The following is a 19,292-nucleotide window of genomic DNA, read 5'->3' on the forward strand; positions in this document are numbered from 1 at the left end:
ATTAAAAAGTGTTGAAAACAATATTCCTCAAGGATTCCAAAGGTTATTCTTAGAACGCAACTTGTTAATTGCACCACATGCTGTATAGAATTTGAACTTATCATACATCGACCTTTCATGTGAGATTAAAATATCTCCAGAAACACTCTCTAATGGAAAACAAACATAAAAAGTTTGACGCAGGTATTACCTACTTATAATTACACTCATTTCATATCAGACACATAGAAGGCATGCATAAAATTATGTCCAGTGGCAAATATTTTAGGAAGATTCTGAAAGAATATCGTTCTGTGCATTACTGTTCTACTCTAGACATTATAACTAATGATAGAAATGTCAGTTGGTTAGCAGGATTAATTTTGAAACTAAAAATCCTTTTAGTAAAATTGAATTCTAACTTGCTCATTATTACATAGAAGAAAGTTGGGTCTACTAACCTTTGATTCTCTAGAGGATTTATTCCCCTTTGATGTGTCTCTCAATGGAAGCTGTTGTTCTATTGATGTCAGCTGTTGTTGTAAATCAGGAAAGTGGAAATCTGTTGACTGTTCACATACTCTTGAAAAATCTAATTCAATAAAACGTAAATATTTATTGAGTAGAAATTTATTATGAAGAATATCCTTTGAATAGGCCTATCCCTGATCATATATTACATTACATTATTTTCTAAACTATCAAATAGCTGTAACTATCATGAAGGAGATAACATACCTGCCAACTTTTCAAAATCTCCATGGGGAAATTTTAGCACAAGAGGAACTTATGCTCCTCTTTTTCCTCTTTTATTGTCATAAGTGTTTTTAATCTACTACTATTTTGTTTGAATGAGTATGTATGTGCTTAAATTCTCTTTAAACTCATTTGAATGCCTGTTTTGAGGTGTTCAGTTTATAAAGTAAAGAATTTCAAAATTCAGGTCAACACCTCTCATGGGGGATATCTCCCATAAATCGGGCTAATTGGCAGGTCTGAGATAATTCTAAAGGCACGAAAAATATATTTTGAAAATAATGAATAAAAATGTTATGGCATTTAAAGCAGATTTAATTGAACAGTTGTGCAAATAGCACATTATTCACAATATAATTAAAAAGGCATGAACAAAGTTTATTTGGAAAATGATAAAATAAAAATGTTAAGGCATTTAAAGCAGATTTATTGAAACTTTGACGGAGTGCTTTGGTACACAGCTGTGCAAAGAGCACAAGATTCATCGTTTGTTTGCATATTGAAATTGTTGCAAGAACAACATGGAATATTGTTGAAGGCATTAAATAAGAAATCTGTATACCATACTATATCCATTTATATGTCAACCATACTATGTCCCTTATGTGACGGGCATATAAAAATTGTCTTTAATTTGATGGTTTAAGTCCCATCTGGATTAACAAGTCTCATTTTTTTTTCAAAATCAAAGCAGGCTTACTTTAAACAATCCCAACAACAGTGTAAAGTTTCAAGTAATTTGATCCAAGCACCCTCAAGCTAGTGGCCAACATGTGAAAAACTGCCTTAAATCTGAAACTCAAACTCCCATAATTCTAGAATGACAAATTGGAAAATTTTCAAAACCAAAGTGGAGCTTTCTTCCACCAATCCCAGCAACATTGTAAGTTCTAATGTAAACAGATCCAAGAATACTAATGATAGGTGAAAAATTACTTAAATCTGACAGTTAAAGCAGAACTCTGTAAAAACAAACCAGAAATTTTCAAAATCCAATGGGAGATTACTCTTACCAGTCCCCAAAACAGTGAAGTTTCAAGTAAATCCATCCAAGTGTACTTGATCTAGTGCACCAGTGCACCACATATGATAAATTGCCTTTAATCTGATGTTTAAAGACCCTTAACTCTGGAACAAATAAACTGTTATCACAGAAATATGTCTCACCTTTTTGTAATTTTGAAAATGCAAATGTTGAAATTAAAATAGCAATACTTTAACATGTAAGTTATGCAAATATTCAAAGTCGATGAACCATGATTGAAGGTACATGGATAAACAATCTCCATGGAATGAGATGTGCCAACGCTAATACAACTGCCTATCAAATACCATTGACTTATTATAAGTCGTTCCCTTTAAACAAACCTAAACACAAACATCAACTTGTAAACTATGTAAAAGTTTCAAAGTCAATGAACCATGATCAGGGATTGGGCTAAATAATCCCCATGGAAACGATACTTGCAAATGCCAATAACTTTGCATACCAAATATCATTGACTTAACATTAGCAGTTCATCTTAAACTGATCTATTCACAAACTAATACATGTAAACTAAGCAAAAGTTTCAAAGTAAATAGACCATGACTGAGGGGGCGGGGCCAAATATTCTCCATGGAAATGAGATGTGCTAAGGCTTATACAACTAAACACCAATTAACATTGGTCTACCACTAATGGTTCCCCTTGAACTGACCTAATCACAAACTAATACATGGTAACTTAGCAAAATTTTCAAAGTCTATAGACCATGACTTAGGGGGCAAGGCCAAATGATCTCCATGGAAATGAGATATGACAATGCTTATACAACTGCATACCAAATATCATTGACCTACCACTAGTGGTTCCCCATAAATTGACCTAATCACAAACTAATACATGTAAACTATGAAAAGTTTCAAAGTCAATAGACCTTGACTGAGGGAGCGGGGCCAAATAATCTCCATGGTAATGAGATGTGCCAATGCTTATACAACTGCATACCAAATATCATTGACCTACCACTAGTGGTTCACCATGAACTAGACCTAATCACAAACTAATAAATTGTTGACGCCGCCGTCCCTGCCATCGCCGCCGTTGCCGGAAACAGCATACCTATGTCTCGCTTTTTGACTCCGTCAAGGCGAAACAAAAATGGTAAATTTTTCAAAATAAAACGGTACCTTTAGTTTACAAATTCAATTTGATCAAGTAATTTCTACAACATGTGGACAGACAGACATATGGACAATGGTAAACCATAATAAGTCCATTCTATGAGGATGGTTTAAAAATGAAAGTTCTATCAAAGTAACAAGAAGTATAAAGTTGCAGTTTTATTTCTGGACTCTATGAGTATCCCCTTTTGCACATTTTCCTGACATAAAACTAAACTACAAGGTCAATTTTGATAGTGGTGATAATAAGCTTGGGAAATTGAGTGTAAACTGAAATGTCTGGTCCTTTATTTTTGAAACCACCCTCCTAAAGAATGAATTGCCATTCAATAATTTTGTTATAATCATAATCATTAAAGACACCAAACTGCTGATAACTACTCTAAAGGAAATCAATAAACTATAGGCTCTTAAGAGCCTGTGTCGCTCACCTTATGTGCATATTTAACAAAGGACCCTCTCCAACATTGTAGATGAGAATAGAATTCATGACAAAAATCTCTGTTTTGTTGATCTTGTATTACTGATCATTAAGTCTGTTTAGTTTTTCTCTATCTTCTTTTTTTGCTCAAAACACAAAAGAGGGTAAAAAAAGGCAATCACTCCTATAAAGAGTGACAGTCTACTAAATATATCAGCAAAATTTGACTTGTTAGTAGATTTTGCCTTGCTGATCATTTTTGTGCTTTAAAGTGTCTTCTTATCTATCATAATTTTTATCATATAAGGAAAAACGCAAAAAAAATGGTAAAAATCGTTTTTAAAGGGCAATAACTCCAATAAGGAGTTGTTGGACGATTTCCTCCATATTGTCCTAATTGTAGATCTTATCTGGCTGATCATTTTTGCTAACTTAAGTTTCTATCTATCTATCTATTATAAGATTTAAGATATAAGGCAAAAACAAACAAAATAAAATGCTCCGCAGGGCGCAGCTTGATACGACCGCAGAGGTCGAACCCTGAACAGTTGGGGCAAGTATGGACACAACATTCAAACTTGATACAGCTCTGAATTTGGATTGTGATTAAATATTTGACACAGCATAGGTTTCTGACACAGAATGAATGTGGTCTAAGAACTTAAAAATTTTAAATTGGACATTCACCTATTATGGTCCAATATCCAAAATCTAAATACATGGTTAGATTCAGCATATCAAAGAACCCCAAGAATTCAAAAATCTAAATACATGGTTAGATTCAGCATATCAAAGAACCCCATATATTCAATTTTTGTTGAAATCAAACAAAGTTTAATTTTGGACCCCGATTTGGACCAACTTGAAAACTGGGCCCATAATCAAAAATCTAAATACATGTTTAGATTCAGCATATCAAAGAACCCTAAAAATTCAATTTTTGTTAAAATCAAACTTAGTTTAATTTTGGACCCTTTGGACCTTTATGTAGACCAATTTGAAAACGGAACCAAAAATTAAGAATCTAAATACACGGTTAGATTCGGCATATCAAAGAACCCCAATAATTCAATTTTTGATGAAATCAAACAAAGTTAAATTTTGGACCCTTTGGACTTCAATGTGGACCAATTTAATAAGGGGGCCCAAAATCCAAAAACTTAATACACGGTTAGATTCAGCATATTACAGAACCCCATATATTCAATTTTTGTTGAAATCAAACAAAGTTTAATTTTGGACCCCGATTTGGACCAACTAGAAAACTGGGCCCATAATCAAAAATCTAAATACATGGTTAGATTCAGCATATCAAAGAACCCCATATATTCAATTTTTGTTGAAATCAAACAAAGTTTAATTTTGGACCCCGATTTGGACCAACTTGAAAACTGGGCCCATAATCAAAAATCTAAATACATGGTTAGATTCAGCATATCAAAGAACCCCATATATATTCAATTTTTGATGAAATCAAACAAAGTTTAATTTTGGACCCTTTTGATCTCAATGTGGACAAAGTTGATAACGGGGCCCAACAATCAAAAATCTAAATACATGGTTAGATTCAGCATATCAAAGAACCCCATATATTCAATTTTTGTTGAAATCAAACAAAGTTTAATTTTGGACCCCGATTTGGACCAACTTGAAAACTGGGCCCATAATCAAAAATCTAAATACATGGTTAGATTCAGCATATCAAAGAACCCCATATATTCAATTTTTGTTGAAATCAAACAAAGTTTAATTTTGGACCCCGATTTGGACCAACTTGAAAACTGGGCCCATAATCAAAAATCTAAATACATGGTTAGATTCAGCATATCAAAGAACCCCATATATTCAATTTTTGTTGAAATCAAACTAAGTTTAATTTTGGACCCTTTGGACCTTTATGTAGACCAATTTGAAAACAGAACCAAAAATTAAGAATCTAAATACACGGTTAGATTCGGCATATCAAAGAACCCCAATCATTCAATTTTTGATGAAATCAAACAAAGTTAAATTTTGGACCCTTTGGACCTCAATGTGGACCAATTTAAAAACGGGGCCCAAAATCCAAAAACTTAATACACGGTTAGATTCAGCATATTAAAGAACCCCAAGAATTCAAGAATAAATCCCCATTGAAATTGATCAAGAAATAAGCAATTTATACGAAGTATCTTCTTTTGCACAATACTGTGCAATTGATTATTTCTTGCTATTGTGCAATACTGTACAATTGACAATTTCTTGCTATTGCGCAATATTGTGCTATTGGATATTTCTTGCTATTGCGCAATACTGTGCAATTGAAGATTTCTTGCTATTGCGCAATACTGTGCAATTGAAGATTTCTTGCTATTGTGCAATACTGTGCAATTGAAAATTTCTTGCTATTGCACAATACTTATTATATAATAATTTACACATCCTGTTTGGTGTGTATCTCCTACCATATCATTATTATTTGCTTTTAAATATAAATCAGAAATAACCAACTTAAAATGGAAAATTTTAAAAGAAAAAAAAAAGGAAAAAAAGAAAAAAAAGAAAAAAAAAAAAAAAAAAATCCCCCCCCCAAAATTTTTTGAACCCCCTTATGATTCATCACCCCCAAACTCAATCTCAGCCTTCCCTTTGTGGTATGGTACCTTGCAGTACAATTTCAGAGAGATCCATACACTTGAACACAAGTTATTGTCTGGAAACTAGAAAAATGCTTATTTTTGGCCCCTTTTTGGCCCCCAATTCCTAAACGTTTCGGGCAATTACCCCCAAACTCAATTCCAGCTTTCCCTTTGTGATATGGAACCTTGTAGTACAATTTCAGAAATATCCAAACACTTACACACAAGTTATTGTCATGAAACTAGAAAAATGCTTGTTTTTTGCCCCTTTTTTGGCCCCTAATTCCTAACATTTTGAGGCAATTACCCCCAAAATCAATTACAGCCTTCCCTTTGTGATATGGAACCTTGTGGTACAATGTCAGAGAGATCCATACACTAACACACAAGTTATTGTCTGGAAGTTACAAAAATGCTTATTGTTGGCCCCTTTTTGGCCCCTTATTCCTTAACTGTTGGTACCATAACCCCCAAAATCAATCCCAACCTTCCTTTCATGGTATTGAACCTTATGGTAAAATTTCATGGAGATCCATTCACTTAAACTAAAGTTAGAGTGCGAAAACCAATGTGTCTTCGGACGACGCCAGACGACGCCGGACGACGACGACGACAACGACGACGACGACGACGACGACGCCAACGTCATACCAATATACGACCAAAAAATTTTCAATTTTTGCGGTCGTATAAAAATTGGTAAAAATTGTCATCAAAGGACAATAACTCTAATAAGGAATCGACTAACGATTTAGACAATGTGTAGACTTATTTGTAGAACTTGTCTTGCTGATCATTTTTGCGATTTAAAGTTTGATCTTTGTCTATTATAGTTTTCAAGATAATGGGCAAAAATGAAAAAAAATTTGTAAAATTTGCCATTTTAGGGCAATAACTCCTATAAGGAGTCTTCTGACAGTTTTGACGTATGTGAACAATTGGAAGAGCTCAACATTGTGAACATTTCTGCCTCTGTCAGATTTTCTCTATTTATAACTGCTTTGAAAATAATAGACAAAACTTGCATTTTACCCCTATGTTCTATTTTTAAACATGTCAGCCATCTTGGTTGGCAAGCGGGGTCATCGGACACATTTTTTAAACTAGATACCCCAATGATGATTGTGGCCAAATTTAATTAAATTAAATTTGGCCCAGTAGTTTCAGAGGAGAAGATTTTTGTATAAGTTAACAGACAACAATGGACAATGGACTGTTAAATAGAACAAAAAGCTTCTAAGAGCCTGAATCCCTCACCATGTAAAAATATTACAATTTTGATATTATTTTTTTTCTTTATTACAATCAGTAATCTTGGCTTATTTGTAGATCTTATTATGTTGCATTTTTGTAGGTTTGTACTGATGATAATATTTTACTGTTTACAGTTTATACCTATCTATTAAAGTTTTTTTTTAAATAAAAAAGGTCATTTATTGGCAATAAATCCTATATATAATTAGTGTGATAATTTGGCCATGTTGACTTTTTTGCAGACATTTTTTTCTTTTTTTAGGTTTCTCTCTTTAAGTTTCTCTCTAACTCCAGATGTATATTTTTGACATAAATGGATAAAAACCATGAATTTTTATTAGATCTGCAAACTACACCTTTTTATAAAATTGAATTTGAAGAAAACCCTCTGACTGTCTACAATTGTTTTATGATATGTTGAACACGGCTTTAGATAAACATGCTCCTGTTGTTAAAAAGAGAGTTAAAAGAGACAGACAGCCTGAATGGTATAACAGTGAAATCATTTACGCTAGGAATGTGAGAGATAAATATAATGCACTTGGTTTATGGAGTGAGTATAGATTTTGGAGAAATAAAACTAAACAAATCATAGATAACTGAAAAAAAAATTATTATAAAAATATGGTAAAAGACTCCAATGACCCTAAAACTTTATGGAAATGTCTTCACAGTCTGAACCCAAAAGTTAAAAGTACACCATATGGGTTAGACACAGAAGATAACAAGCAAAAAATCAATAGCAGATACTTTTAATAATTTTTTCACTTCCTGTGCTGAAAAACTAAGAGAACAAGGAAGTTAAACACCTGTAAACAAAGCAGATTTCAGTTATCTTTGGTAAATTTGTCAAAAATAAATTACATAAAGATGAAAAATTTTCTATACCACCAGTGATAATGAATGAGTTTTCTAATGAGTTAACAAAACTTGATATAAACAAAGCATCTGGTATGGATAACATTGGACCAAAAATCCTAAGATTAAGTGCCCCTTTTATTGCATCACCTCTCACATATATATTTAACAGAATGATAGATACTGGTATATATCATTCTTTACTGAAGAATGCTAAGGTAACACCAGTTTTCAAGGATGGTGACAAGTTTTTAGCAACAAATTACAGACCTATATCTGTTCTTCCAACTTTATCAAAATTAATAGAAAGGCATGTTTCTAATAAAATGTACAAATACTTATCTAAACTTAAACTTTTACATAGTTCCTAAGCCAAAAGCTGAACTATTTAAGAAATCTTTTGTTTATTCTGGATCAGTGTTATGGAATGGACTACCACACAAAATGCATAAAGCTCATAACACTTTTACTTTTAAACAAAGTATCAAGAAGTACTTAACACAGTCCTGATAAGATTCTGTTTTCTACAATGTATTTGTATATTTTTTATTTTTATTTTTATTTGATTTTTTCATTTTTTACTACATGTACCTCTTGAACAGTTTTATATCTTATCATGTTAATAATAATACATTGAACTACTTGACTGTAAATTAACCATGTGTAAATATATGTTTTTGATTGTATTGTAATTTGTATGTGAGGGCCTCAGGGAAGATTATTTTATTGTAACTAACTGTGTTTACCCTCTTTAAATAAATAATTTATTATTATTATTATATTATTATTATTATTCAGGGGAAATAACTTCTATAAGGAGTTGATTGAAAATTTTGAACACTGATGACTGATTTGTAGATCCTTTTGAGCTGAAAATTTTTGCTATGTACTGTTGCTCTCTGTCTTTGTTTTAGCAAAAAATCCATAAATGGGTAAAAATAGTCATTTAGGGGCAATACCTCCTATCTGATTGTGCCTAACATCTTTGCTAATTACAGTTTCTCTCAATCTATATAAGTTTCTGCCAAAAATTTTAAAAAATTGATAAAACCATCTTGCAAGGGCAATAACTCCTATAAGCAATCAATTGACAATTTTGGCCAAGTTGACTTATTTGTAGATCTTATTTTGTTGAACACTTTTGCTTTTACAATTTCTCTTTATCTATTATAGTTTCTGCCAAAAGAAAATAAAAATTAGTATAATTAGTTTTTTCAAGGGCAATAACTTCTTTAAGGGTCAATTGACGATTCATCCATGTTGACTTATTTGTAGGCCAGATGGGCTAAAAAGAAAAAGAAAAGACAATTGTACATAATTTGGAAAGCAGGGTCAAGATGTGCTCGCTACTACAGGAAGCTTGCCAAGGTAGCCACAACTGTTACACTGGAAATATATGACATCACATAAAAGAAAGGCTTTTTAGTGCTACTTTGTAAAATGCTACATAAGACAGTGCTTCAAAAGGGGTGCATTTTTCATTAAGGATATTTGAACACATTTGAAGATGTACATCCATACCTGATTGTTAGATACGCAAATGGCATTACACAGCTAACTTTTGACTAGTAATAGATCCAATGAACATGATTAACACTTAATTAAAACCATTTAGAATGATTTTGATAATGTGCGGGCTTTTTTATGTATGATTTTACACTTCATAAATTGTATATGGGGAAGATTGATTGTACTTTTCTTAACTAACCAAAATATGATTTTGCACTTGATAAACTTTAGTTACTGAATTACATTGTACACTTGACAAATCATGGTTACCGGTACTTAAGTATAACAGTAAACTAGATCTAGATAATATAGATTCTAAGAAAATACACAGTTATTTATGATATTTATCCACTGGATATTACTACATATTACGATCACATAAACTTAACATTATCAATGATCCATGTAAATAATATCAAGGTCAAATGAACCCTGCCAAACCAATACCTACACTTTACAATCATTCAATACACAAAATATATTTAACCTCATTTTTTTTAGTATCTGAGAAACAACCAAACCATGAAAACCTTAGAAATTGACCAATCAACCATGAAAAGAGGTCAAGATCTGATTATCCCTGCCAGACAGACATGTGCACCTTACAATCAATCCATACACCAGTTATAGTTAACCTATTGCTAATAGTATGTGAGATATGGACTTCACTATGAAAAGTAAACCTTGATCACTTATCAATGAAATGAGTTCATGGTCAGGTGAACCCTGTCTGATGATCATGTTGACTTAGCTTCGACTCAGTTGACATATTTTCTCGGGGTAACAATCTGCTCTATCACCCTCTATCCTATGTGTTATTAATATAATGAGCATCTACACATCATGACAAATATAGTCACTAAGTATGAAAGCTTTCAGAACAACAGTAAAAATGGTCAAATCAAAATGGCAGTGTAGTATGGTTAACTAAACATAATGACAAACAATCCTACCAACTATGAAAGCATTGACGCCAAGTCTCAGTGGAGATGCGTTCACAAGCACAGTTGGATGGATGCACAGACAGATACTGTTACTGTTTCCCTCAGTCCAGTGCAGCAGGGACATTCATATATCATACAAAAAAATGAAAAAAGACTAGTTATTGAATGAATAAATAAACTGATGAAGGCAATTTTTACTTATTATGTTCATAAAGAATTTTGTTGGATTATTGCCCTGTACCATCTACATGTACTATCAAAATCTATTTACTACAATTTCTACAGTTTGTAGCGTGCACATGTTCATAAACATATCTGGTAGGTTCTGTTACTATTACAAATCTGTCACATAATGCCATTTGTACTTAAAGATCAGGTATGATCTTCTATCATTCAACAATGAGTTCAGGGAGACATGATTTTACACTTTGCAGGATTATATTTACCTTGTTTTGAGATCAATATTTGGGAGTTATTATTCTCTGGAATATATAGGTAACACTTATTATTTCAATATTTAAGGACTGTTTTACAGAATATCAATGGTATGTTATAAATATTAATTAAGTTGATTATTTTAGGGTAAAGTGATTTAACAAAAGTGAAACAAATTTTTATCTGGAAATAGTCCTAATCATTTTAAGAATTTTACCCTCCAGTATGTGACATCATTTTTGCATCAATCAAATCAAATTTAGGTGAAATTGTTATTTAATCCATTAGGCATTACATCAACACATTGAATTGTTCGAAATACTAAGGATTTTCTACCCCATGAAACCTTAGCTGAATTTGACAAAACCTTTAGGAATTTTTGGTTCTAAGTGCTCTTCATCTTCATACGTTATTTGGCTTTCTAACTTTTCTGAAATGAGCATCGATGATGAGTCTTATGTAGAAGAAACGCTCATCTGGAGGACATAATTACATTCCAGGTATCTTTGATGAGTTTTTTTAAGCAAAGTAATTGTCATTTAACCAATAACATTTTAAAGTAATCGACTCCATCCCTGATACCAGATATAAACAAAGTCCATTTAAAGAAAAAAAGACAAGTTGCTACATAATCTTACTTACGTTTTTTGAGACCAGTGTACATAGACAAGTTATTATCTGTCAATAATATAAGTCCACATAAATTGTTAGAGTAAAGAGACATGGCTGTCTGTAGTCTCTGTGGCTGAGGAATTACCATACCACTGAAAAACAGAAGTCATTTACTGTAAAACTACCTCTTTGAAAAATTATTATAAATAAAAAGGTAAATTTTCTATTTGTGTAGATGTACGACAGTCTCCATAGACTTGAGAAAAATATAGACAATATTGTATTAGATTATTTTGTTGGTTCTTGCATTTACTCTATATTTGTGTCCAAAAGCCAGAAGATATTTGATCAAAATCTGTGTATTTATTCAAAAAGCTAGATGGGGGTTGTTTGATGATGATTTAACTATATTTATTGTGATGTTATGAAACCTAAACTACTTGATTTTAATTTTGTATTAATTCATCTTTAAAAAAAGACACAAACAGTTATCATTAATAAAAAGTTCAAATGTCAGTTTAGCCAAATAAGGCCTACATACTGTAAATTCAGAAATAAATGTGTGTAATTATTATTGCTAATAACTGATTAACTTTAAAAATGTGAGTTCAAATTAATGCGATTGCAAGTTTTTAATATTGCGAACTTGATACTGTTGCATTTTTCGCTTTTAATAATAAAAACATTGCAATAATTTCTGAATTTACAGTAACACATTAATCCTTTATAGTAAACCATTTCTTTTTTCTACTTTTCAGTATATTATCCTTCTGGTTGGCAATCATACCAAATCTTCTTTTTACATATTAAACAATGCTTTAAGTAACTTACCCTACAGTATGAGTTTTATGTCTGCATAAATCTAATATATCCGTACACAAAAGTCTTAAATTATGTGTTGTTTTCATTTGAGCACCTATAAATAGGTAAAAAAGGTAATGCTAGTATTTGATAATTTATGCAGTTCATTACAAGCTTTAGATGTATCTCATGCAAATATAATGTCTGAAAATTGTCTGGAAACAATCTGATCCAAAATTGAAACATAAATTACATGTTAAATGTTAACAGATTGCTTTTCAGTTATCATTTGATAATTCATATCAATTAATATCTACATGCATTTCCTATTTACCCAAGATGAATTGTAAAACTTCAAAAAGACCTCTTGGACCTTTTACCACTATTAGCCTCTATCGATATAAAAATTTGTAAAATTTCCATGAAACCCTGTATCTTGCATGTGATTGCAATTGTCATTGTAAAAGTGTAATGTTGACTGTAAACAGTAGGTCCATTTATCAGTAAAATATGTAAATTATTTTAAAAAATCAAACTTGACTTCTGTCCAAGTTTCATAACAATCCATGAAGGTTTACAAATTCATCATGTAAAACTTTGTTTAATCCCATACTATTTGAAAATGTTAATTGCAAAAAACTAAGTCTATCTGTCAGTAATATACTGAAAAATGAAGAAATATAATATCCCCAGCGTTGCACATATTTTATCTATCCAAGGGCAAAAACTAAACAAAATATCTTAGTAAAACGAAGGCTAAAGAGCAAATACAATGCAATTTCCAATATATCTGTCAGTGATATACTGAAAAATGAAAAAAATATAATGTCCCCAGCATTGCACATATTTTATCTATCCAAGGGCAATAACTGAAAAAAATATCTTAGAAAAAACGAAGGTTTAAAGAGGCACTAGCTACGAGATATGAAAAAAATTAGAATATGATTTTGTTTGGTTCAATCATTAATATAAGTGAAATAATGAAATAATTTATTCCTTTTTAGCAACCAATTTGGTTCAATTTTGTCAAAATAAGCAAACAAACATTGCTGATGAATTATTCACTTGCAAGTGAATAATTAGACCTCATTGAATCCGTATTCATGTGACCTTCAATTTAACCCAATAGCTAAAGATTGGTTACGCATGTATAAATCGTGGTCAGCCATTTAAAGGAAAAGAATGTCAACATTGAAAGTGAAACAAAGGTGAACCATTTCGTTGACTGATTCGATCCACAAAAAAATCATTCTTATACAGGTAAAAAACGATAATTAACTTTTTATTTAACCTATTACATGAAATCAAACAGACCTAGAAAAATCCAATTGCACGAGGTCTGTATTTGTTTATATTTATGTTTATGTTTATATCGGGTTATATGACAATCGGCAGTCTCCAGTGGTCATCTCGAAAGTTAATCAGATGACGTCTAGACTAAAATACACACGAAATTCTGATATATATTATCAAGTAAACGAGTGTGTTAACTGTTTATTTCAGACTTATTTTAATTTGAATATACATTTTAGTATGTTATAAATCAAATATGAGAATTCATCTCAAATCGGTGAACATGAATTTGACAGGTAGTGCTCCTTTAAGAGCAAATACAATGCAATTTCCAATATAATTAATATTTCCAAGGGGCATAGCTCTTCTTCATTGTCCCCCTGCGCGACAAGTTGCGGGGGACATAGAAATATGGAAATATGAATTATATCAGAAATTTTAATATTTCCAAGGGGCATAGCACTTCAAAAAATATTTGATCAGCACTGATTTAGATACTTGTCTGAGACATTGCTTCTTTCAACCGTTGATAAAAATCTATCAAAAATTGTACACCTGAGAGAGCTTACAATGCAATTTTCTATATAATTAATATTTCAAAGAGGCATAACTCTTTTGAAAATATTTGATCTGCACTGATTTTCGAACTTGTCTGAGACATTGCTAATATAAACCTTTGATATAAATTTAATAAAAATCTGGCTAGAATTGTACACATGAGAGCGCTAACAATGAAATTTCCATATAATTAATATTTCCAAGGGGCACAACTCTTCAAAAAAAAGTTGATTGGCACTGATTTTCGAACTTGTCCGAGACATTGCTGATACAAACCTAAGATATAAGTTTTATAAAAATCTGGCAAGAATTGTACATGTGAGAGCGCTAACATGACAGGATGGACAGAGGCATGGACAGACGGAAAGACGGATGGACGGATGGAAGGATGCCCAGTATTTCTATGTACATCACAACGTGTCGTGCAGGGGGACAATGAAGGTTTGACAAAGTAATTGATGTTTAATAAACTTTAACATCAGACTGTATCAACATGTAAACTACAAAAACAAAAAATAAGTCCTTTCATCATAAAGTTTTGACAAAGTTATTGATGTCTAAAAATACTTATAACCACAGACTTTCATAAAGTTTTGACAAAGTTATTGATGTCTAAAAATACTTATAGCCACAGACTTAACCTAAATGTTGACGCTGTGGATGACAAAAATGATAACAGAATGTAGGATTGCTACAATAATACAGGCTTGACAAAAAAAAACTGTTATTTACCCAATTGGCAATTAAACTTCTTCAATGGTAACAGTTGACTCTGGTCATTTCAGATTTAAGACACTTGTGACAATAGCTTATATCTATCAAATTATCAATGTAACTAGATAGATGTATAGTGGTCGCTCTTATCAATGGTGACTGTAGCCTCTCACTTTTAACCCTTAGCACTCTGTCAAGGTCAAAACTATGGCAGTAACCTATCTACATGTAAAGTAAAAGTCTCCTCCAAGCTGACAGTAGCCTTTTAACTTTAACCCTTAGTAAAATCTCCTCCATGCTGATAGTAGCCTCTGACCTTTAACCCTCAGCAACTCTGTTAAGGTCAAAGCTATCCCTGTTACATACCTAAATGTATAGTAAAACTTTCCTCCATGGTGACAGTAGCCTCTGATCTTTCACCATCATCAGCCTCTGGTAGAGTTGTACTGATATTTCTCATTCTGCCACTGCAAAACACAAAAGCATTCATTTTTGCTGCCATTAATGACAATTAAACAATTATTAATATTCAGCAGCCTATGTTTAAGTTTTTGAAATGTGGATGCACAGAACTGAAGACAATCAAATACTTTTTCAGGTTTTTTTTTATAAACATTTCCTATTGTTATAACAGGGAAATGAAAAATAAAATCAGAACAGAATTCTTTTCTTTCTGTTATGTGATCTGAGCAGGAAAAATTATAAATCACCATCTTAACTTATATATCAAATGATGGATTAGACTATCTTCATTAAACTTAATCCTTATCTTATTTCTTACATATAGAATGATGAATTAGACTATCTTCATTAAACTTAATCCCCATCTCGTTACTTAAATGTAGAATGATGACTAAGAAAGACTATATCTATTTAAATTTAATCATAATGTCTTAATTTACATATAGAATGATGACTTAGACTATCTTCATTGAACTTAATCGTCATGTTAACTTACATAAAAAATTCGTAAGGGTTCCGCGGAACCCAGTGTCTCGCCTACTTTTTCTGTTAATCGCAGACTCAACAAAAATGAGGAAGTAAATCAATAAAAATATTCCTCTTGATACTATCTTTTGATTGTAAGAAGCTTCTGTCCAAGTTTGGTAAAATTCCAGGATAGTTTATGATTTAAAATAACTGTTTAAAACTTTAACTGCAGACTGAATGTAATGTTAACTGGAAGAAAACAAAATTTCCTTCTAGATACTAGCTTTTGATCATAAACAAGCTTCTGTCCAAGTTTGGTACAAATCCAAAATAGCATAAGAAAGTTATTAAAATTTTAAAAACTTTAACCACAGAGTGAATGTGTTGTTTCCTGGCAGAAAATCTAAGTCCATTTAAAAGTAAAATAAGGAAAAAATGGATTTATTTTTTTACAAAATTTACTTCTAGATACTATCTTATGATCATAAACAAGCTTCTGTCCAAGTTTGGTACAAACCCAGAATAGTTTAAGAAAGTTATTAAAATTTTAAAAACTTTAACCACAGAGTGAATGTAATATTTACCGGCAGAAAAACTAAGTCCATTTATAAGTAAAATACGGAAAAAATGGAATTTTATTTTTACAAAATTTACTTCTGGATACTATCTTATGATCATAAACAAGCTTCTGTCCAAGTTTGGTAGAAATCCAGGATAGTTTAAGAAAGTTATTAAAATTTCAAAAACTTTAGCCACAGAGTGAATATTTGTTGACGCCTCCGACAACAACGACGATGCCGACGGAATGTAGGATCGCTATGTCTCGCTTTTTCGACTAAAGTCGAAGGCTCGACAAAAATGATGACTAAGATTATCTTCATTGAATTTAATCCCAATCTTTGTTTACATATAGAATAATGACTTAGACTATCTTCATTGTATTTAATCCCCATCTTGATCTACATTATTGGGTGATGATTTGAGTACCAAAGATTTCAACTGTTGTCTTTCAACAGATGACAAACTTAAAGACAACAACACCTATTGTTGCTGTTTTTTTAAAATTTATTTATAGGCCTACAAGTTTTGTGACATGGGTGGCATCTTCAGGAGAATTGAGCAGTTTTTCCAACCTTTAAATATACTGCACATGATTTTCAGTTACAAAATGTTACTGTGGATATATAATTACAGAATCATTACACAATTAAAGTGAAAGTAAACAGTATTTAGAATTGAATAAGCAATGGCACAGTCAAACTTAGAATAGTATCAACAATTATACAAAGATTAAAAATGTTTGAAAATTGACCACTCAGTGTCAATCTATCAACAAATAATAAATATCTACTAAACTAACATGTAGGGTTTTGATTTAGACTGAGTATCTTCATGTACTTTAATCACCCATTCTCTAAATTCCTGTTTCTGAGTGTCTTTTAGGTTTGTTAACTCTTTGGTCCATTTACTTTCAATCATCTGGAATGAAACATAATATTTTATTACTGTATTATTCAAAGTTATCAGTCAAAAGGTTTTCTACAAGGATCAGCAGTCCTTCGCCTTTCATTTGATACCTAAATACCAAAATATATTCTACATAGTTTGATATTTACCCCTATATGTAGGAATGTTTTAAATATGTACTACTTTCCAGTATGTTCTTTTTTTCTGGGCCCAATTTGGTGGTGTTACATCTTACAAAGTCTACCCCAATTATTTTGCAAAGAATTATGCTAAAACCTGTGCTAGAGGCCGTCTAAAACTTGCAGTGAGGTGAAAATTATTTGCTCTGTGTTAAAGGCCTCACTGTGACTTCGAGATGAAGGACAGCAAAAAAAGCGCTATTCCTTTACTTTTTGTGAGTTTATTCCTGTGCATGTACTGATTTTGTGTCATGGATGGATACCCCATATTCGTTGTTTTTCTCTTAATTCAACCTTAACATAACATAAATGTAATAGTCTAATTCAATATTAACATAACATAAACATAAAAGTCTAATTCAATCTTAAAATAACATAAAGGTAATAGTTCAAATCAACCTTAACAGCATGTTTTTTTGCTCCTATGAGAGATTTGTATCATCACCGACTGAATACTCAAATCATCAAGGTGAATTTTGTTCTAGTTTTTATCACCCTTAGTCAGGGGGGATTTGTGGGGTGTGAACAACCTCTGAAAACAACAATAGTATTAAAGACAATTACAGCTCTTCTATAAAAGCATGCAAAGCAAACCTTTGATCAACTTGCTTGCTATGTTTGCTTGGATGTTTGCAAACAATAGGTAGGCGGAGTTTCAGTCTGTTTTGTATATACTGGAATTTGATTAGACAATAAAAATTGACATGCAATGAAGTTCTGTTTATTGTCCAATCAAATTCCAGTATATAGTAAACAGACTGAAACAGACTATATCTACATTTTGTTTACAAACATCCAAACAAACATAGCAAGCAAGTTGATCAAAGGTTTGCTTTGCATGCTTTTATAGAAGAGCTGTAAAGGTAAGATTCAGATTGAATTAGCTTTTAAAGTCAATGTGCCAAGACCCCAATAACAACCCTAAAAGAAATCAATCCTGGCTATGGAACTGGGGCTCTTTTTACAAAAAATCTTACAACAAAAAAATTATCGTAACTTATATTGAAATGTATATAAAAAAAAAGTTCTCTTAAGTTTTTAGTGAAATTGATTGCTGACATCTAATTACAAGTAAATCTGATTTTTCCCAGCAGATTGCATGAAAATTAATGTATGCACAAAGCTAATTAATATTTATCATATAACTCCTAGAGGAACATTCACCAAGTTAAGATGCTGAAATTCAAATTTAAGATCAACAAATGAAGGTTTCCCTTTGACAGAGACAATCCATCAGGGATAAAGTTAATGTTAAACATATATAGAACATGTCTTCCATTTTCTTTATTTTATTTCAATTAAATGCATCTAACCATACTTTCGAACTTACCTTCATATTGTTCACAGTGATTGTTACATTTTTGGTGTAATGAATTTACCTGCATCTGATCAAAGTGATTGTTGTATTTTAGGTGTAATGAATTTACCTGCATCTGATCAAAGTGATTGTTGTATTTTAGGTGTAATGAATTTACCTGCATCTGTTCAAAGTGGTTTTGTGCTAATTCATTAACTTCATCATTAGAATAAGTCTTTACTGCCTCATCCATTTCCTCTCTTTGTCTGAAATAACAAACAATGCAAATATCAGAAATGAGTGTTTGTATAAATAGTAAAACATAACACAATGACTGAGTTGTAAAAACAATAAACATGCCTATCTTTCCTGTGTGAAAGTTTTTGAAAAATATCAAACAAAGTGTTTATCACTTTCATTTCTACCTTGTTTCTTAGTGTAAAAGTGCAAAATGTGTGTTCAACACTATTTTCTTAAATAATACCATTTTAATGATATTTT

General features: G+C 31.6%; 1 protein-coding gene across 2 annotated transcripts in view; it reads right to left on the reverse strand.

The window, feature by feature from the left end:
- The window catches only part of LOC127708675 (protein C12orf4 homolog), a 34,579-nt gene that overhangs the window by 5,479 nt on the left and 9,808 nt on the right, over nt 1-19,292 (reverse strand). The window contains exons 5-11 of one of the 2 annotated variants that reach the window (XM_052213778.1): nt 18,970-19,057; nt 17,209-17,327; nt 15,285-15,385; nt 12,384-12,468; nt 11,583-11,704; nt 10,952-10,987; nt 441-571 (exon numbers count right to left, since the gene is read on the reverse strand). In XM_052213778.1, the coding sequence (XP_052069738.1) occupies nt 441-571; nt 10,952-10,987; nt 11,583-11,704; nt 12,384-12,468; nt 15,285-15,385; nt 17,209-17,327; nt 18,970-19,057 (682 nt within the window). The remainder of the gene's footprint in view (nt 1-440; nt 572-10,951; nt 10,988-11,582; nt 11,705-12,383; nt 12,469-15,284; nt 15,386-17,208; nt 17,328-18,969; nt 19,058-19,292) is intronic. The other variant, XM_052213779.1, reaches the window with a different exon arrangement.

This window comes from Mytilus californianus, unplaced genomic scaffold, assembly GCF_021869535.1.
Source record: "Mytilus californianus isolate M0D057914Y unplaced genomic scaffold, xbMytCali1.0.p SCAF_7, whole genome shotgun sequence".
NCBI lineage: Eukaryota > Metazoa > Mollusca > Bivalvia > Mytilida > Mytilidae > Mytilus > Mytilus californianus.